A 3,938-nucleotide genomic window follows, 5' to 3' on the forward strand; every position below is an offset into this window, starting at 1 on the left:
TTATTTTTACTTGATCTTATAGCTTCTTATAAGACTTGCATGTAATTTCTTAGAGCGAAATTTACAAGAATCATTTTAAAATTCATGGAATCATATCTTTATTCAATTTGATAAAGAAAAACAACATGATAGAATTTATGTTTTGCCTCGAGAAGCATATATTATGCTTGACCAATTTGCTCAAATAAGAGCACTGGACGTTCCGTCATAGACAAACACAAGTTCTTCCCTTTTTTTTTCTTAATTTTTTTCTTGTTTTGTTTTATTTTATTTTTATTTTTATTTTTTGGATTTTTTTTGTTTGTTTTGTTTTTATTTTGTTTGTTTTGTTTTTCTTTTTCTTTTTTTAGCATTTCCATATCATGCATTACATGTACATCATGGATAATATTTTTTCAAAAAACGCGCATTGATGGGTGGCATAGGTCTCCTTCCATCGGCATCGACTAGCTGATAAGCTCCACCTCAGTAGACAACCTCTATGATGTACGGGCCTTCCCAATTTGACTTGAACTTGCCCCCAGCATGTTTGTTGGTGATGATCGGTCTTCTTAACACCCATACCATCTCCCCTTTCTCGAAAGTTCGAATGCGAGCCATCTTATTGTAAGCTCGAGCCATCCTTGCTTTATAGGCTTTAAGATTCTGTTGGGCTTCTAGCCTTCTTTCATCCAAAGCATCAAGCTCATCCAAACGCAAACGAACTCTATCTTCATTTGTGAGTTCATTTTGTAAGGCAATTCTCAAAGATGGAATTTGAGCTTCAAGTGGTAGAACAACTTCCGTACCAAAAACCAATGAATATGGTGTAGATTGAGTTGGTGTTCGATAAGTTGTACGATATGCCCAAAGGACTTCAGGGAGCCTTTCGTGCCAATCCCTTTGACTTTTTGAAACTGCTTTCTTCAATAACTTGGATAATGTTTTATTAAATGCTTCCGCGAGACCATTTGCTCTAGCATTATAGATAGAGGAATACCTCCAATCTATTTTGTGATGCTGAGCAAACCTTCCAACCTTTAAAATGCTCGCCCGTTGTCAGAGATGATCCTTCGAGGCGTCCCAAATTTATATAGCACATGATTTTTGAAGAATTTGATGATGTTTTCTGCCTTTACTTCCTTTAAAGGAATGGCTTCCGCCCACCGTGAGAAATAGTCAGTGGCAGCTAATATAAAGCGATGCCCTCTTGATGATGGTGGCTCAATAGGGCCTATCACATCAGTCCCCCACATCTCGAAAGGCCATGAAGAGATTGTAGGGTGTAAAAGGATTGGGGTGTTGATGAATGAAATCCCCATGGGCTTGGCATAGTTTGCACTGTCTTGCATTTTGTAGGCATCGTTAATCATGCTTGGCCAATAGTACCCAATATGTTTAATCTTCAACCGCATCTTCGGTCCTGACTGGTGAGCTCCACAAACACCAGAATGGACTTCATGCATGACTTCTTCAGACTCCTCCTTCGAGAGACATCTTAGCAGGAGTTGATCATATGATCTTCAATAGAGAACATCATTAATAAGGGTAAACCTCATTGCCCTTTTATTTAACTGCGTAGATCGAGACTTTTCATCTGGGAGTTCGCCATACTTCAAGTATTTAATAAAAGGCTCTCTCCAATCATCTTCGACCACTGTCAAAATTTCTTCTTTTCTGAGCTTCTTGTTTTCTAATTCTTCATCAAAGCATGAACTCAGCACTCGCCTGTTTGGAATGGTGACTTGGATCTCCTCTTGATCTGGATCAGCCAACTCTTTTGCCAATTTGGCTAAACTATCTGCTTTTCCATTAATCGACTTGGAAACTCTCTCCAGCTTAACATCAGGAATTTGCTTCAACAATTCAATAACTCTCTGATTATACTGAAGGAGTTCTTGCTTATGAGTCTTGAAACTTCCTTCAACTTGATTTATAATGAGTTGTGAATCGCCATATATATGCAAGCTTTGAACCCCCATACTGACTGCTAGCTCTAATCCAGCAATAAGAGCTTCATATTCTGCTTCATTCTTAGTACATGGCCTCGACAAAGAAAGAGAGTATCTCAGGATTCCACCATCAGGAGAAATGAAAATAAGTCCAATACCAGCTCGGACTTGAGGGATTTTGGGTCTAATAGCTAGTTGTATCAAAGAAGCTCCATCAAAGTACATTTGCCAACATTGTTTTCTCTCTTCAATTGCCAAAGTCTCTTCATCAGGGAGATCACATCTCAAGGGAGATTCATCGGGCAAAGGATGCGCCGCGAGAAAATCTGCTAATGCTTGACCTTTTATTGCTTTTTGTGGAGTATAAGTTATGTCAAACTCCATGAGTATCAATGCCCATTTCGCTAATCTCCCAGTAAGTAGTGGTCTGGTCATCAAATACTTGAGTGGGTCTATTCTTGAGATAAGAATAACTTTATGTGAGAGCAAATAATGCCGAAGCTTCTTTACTGTAAACACCAAGGAGAGACAGTGCTTCTCTATTGGTGTATATTTGTTTTCAGCACCCACCAACACTCTACTAAGGTAGTATAGGGCATTCTCCTTCCCTTATTCATTCTCTTGGGCTAGTAGAGCTCCAAGGGATCCATCCAAGGCCGTTGTGTATAAAATTAATGGCTTTCCTGCAATTGGTGCCGCTAGCACTGGGGGATTCAGTAAGTAGCGCTTGATTTCTTCAAAAGCAGTTTGGCATTCATTGTCCCACTTAAAAGGAGCATCCTTTTTCACCAACTTTGAGAACGGCTTGCACCTGCTCGAAAGATTGGCGATGAATCTTCGGATATAGGCTAGACGTCCTGGGAAGGACCTCAGCTGCTTCAATGTCTTTGGAGGTGGCATTTCTATGATTGCCTTAATTTTGGAGGGATCAATCTCTATTACTCGGTGCCTCACGACGAATCCAAGGAATTTTCTAGACAATACCCCAAATGCACATTTTATAGGGTTCATCTTCAAGTTATATTTTCTAATACGATCGAACACCGTCCTTAAGTCATTAAGGTGTTAATCTTTTGATTGTGTCTTCACCACCAAATCGTCTACATAGCACTCCATGACCTGGTGAATCAAATCATCAAAAATCTTCGTCATGGCTCTTTGATATGTTGCCCCTACATTCTTTAGTCCAAACGGCATAACTTTGTAGCAGTAGATGCCTATTGGTGTCCGGAATGCAGTATGCTTTTCATCCACTGTATCCATCTTGATTTGGTTGTACCCAGAGAAACCATCCATGAAAGAAAACATCTCATAAGAGGAAGTGTTATCAATCATGATCTCCATAACAGGTAGTGGAAAATCATCTTTGGAACATGCTTTGTTTAAGTCCCTGAAGTCCACACATATTCTGATTTGCCCATTCTTTTTCTTCACACGCACTATGCTGGCAATCCAATTAGGGTACTTCTCCTCCCTTATGAAACCAGCTTCGATTAGTTTCTTGGTTTCTTCAATGACGCTTTCCTCCAGATCAAACTTCATCTTTCTTGGTGCTTGCTTTACTGGTGGAAAACTTGGGTCAATGGCGAGCTTGTACACTGCTAATTTTGTGTCAAGCCCTGGCATCTCCTTATAGCTCCATGCAAAACAGTCAATATACTCCATAAGAATGCTTTGAATGGCTTCTTTCTCTTCTTGAGCTAGTTGTGCACTTAAGAAAGTGGGTTTAGGATCGTCCTCACTTCCCAAGTTGATTTCTACCAACTCATCAATTGTAGCTTGCCCTCCATCTTCAAGCTTAGGGGGTGCATCCTTCAATTTTATATCTTTCATGAGGTGGTCATCTGATACTTCTTCAGCTGGATCTTCATCTCTTGTATCTAACCATTCAACAATTGACACCATGCGGCATTCATATACTTGTTAATCTTGAAACCCAAGTCCTTTATTGCTCAAACCTTGACCTTGCACAGTAATTTTGAAAGGATGCCAAAGTCTCTCAAAGAG

The 3,938-nt window shown here is 39.7% G+C and overlaps 1 protein-coding gene across 1 annotated transcript; it reads right to left on the reverse strand.

The window, feature by feature from the left end:
• Window positions 1-465: 465 nt before the first annotated feature.
• LOC120276118 lies at window positions 466-2,366 on the reverse strand. Its single transcript, XM_039282850.1, has 3 exons — window positions 1,594-2,366; window positions 1,147-1,500; window positions 466-955 (listed from the first exon to the last, which is right to left on the reverse strand). The coding sequence occupies exons 1-3, from the start codon at window positions 2,364-2,366 to the stop codon at window positions 466-468; spliced, it is 1,617 nt and encodes a 538-aa protein (XP_039138784.1).
• Between the last annotated feature and the right edge of the window lie 1,572 nt (window positions 2,367-3,938).

This window comes from Dioscorea cayenensis, chromosome 14 (assembly GCF_009730915.1).
Source record: "Dioscorea cayenensis subsp. rotundata cultivar TDr96_F1 chromosome 14, TDr96_F1_v2_PseudoChromosome.rev07_lg8_w22 25.fasta, whole genome shotgun sequence".
NCBI classification, from domain to species: Eukaryota; Viridiplantae; Streptophyta; class Magnoliopsida; order Dioscoreales; family Dioscoreaceae; genus Dioscorea; species Dioscorea cayenensis.

Bases quoted from the DNA above. Each gene is read 5' to 3' on its own strand.
- LOC120276118 (XM_039282850.1), bottom strand. From the start codon at position 2,366: ATGACCAGACCACTACTTACTGGGAGATTAGCGAAATGGGCATTGATA. The intron at 1,501-1,593 runs GTATGGCGAACT...TCTCTATTGAAG, and splicing joins CCTTTTATTAAATACTTGAA to ATCATATGATCAACTCCTGC. The intron at 956-1,146 runs GTGGGCGGAAGC...CTATAATGCTAG, and splicing joins GCCACTGACTATTTCTCACG to AGCAAATGGTCTCGCGGAAG.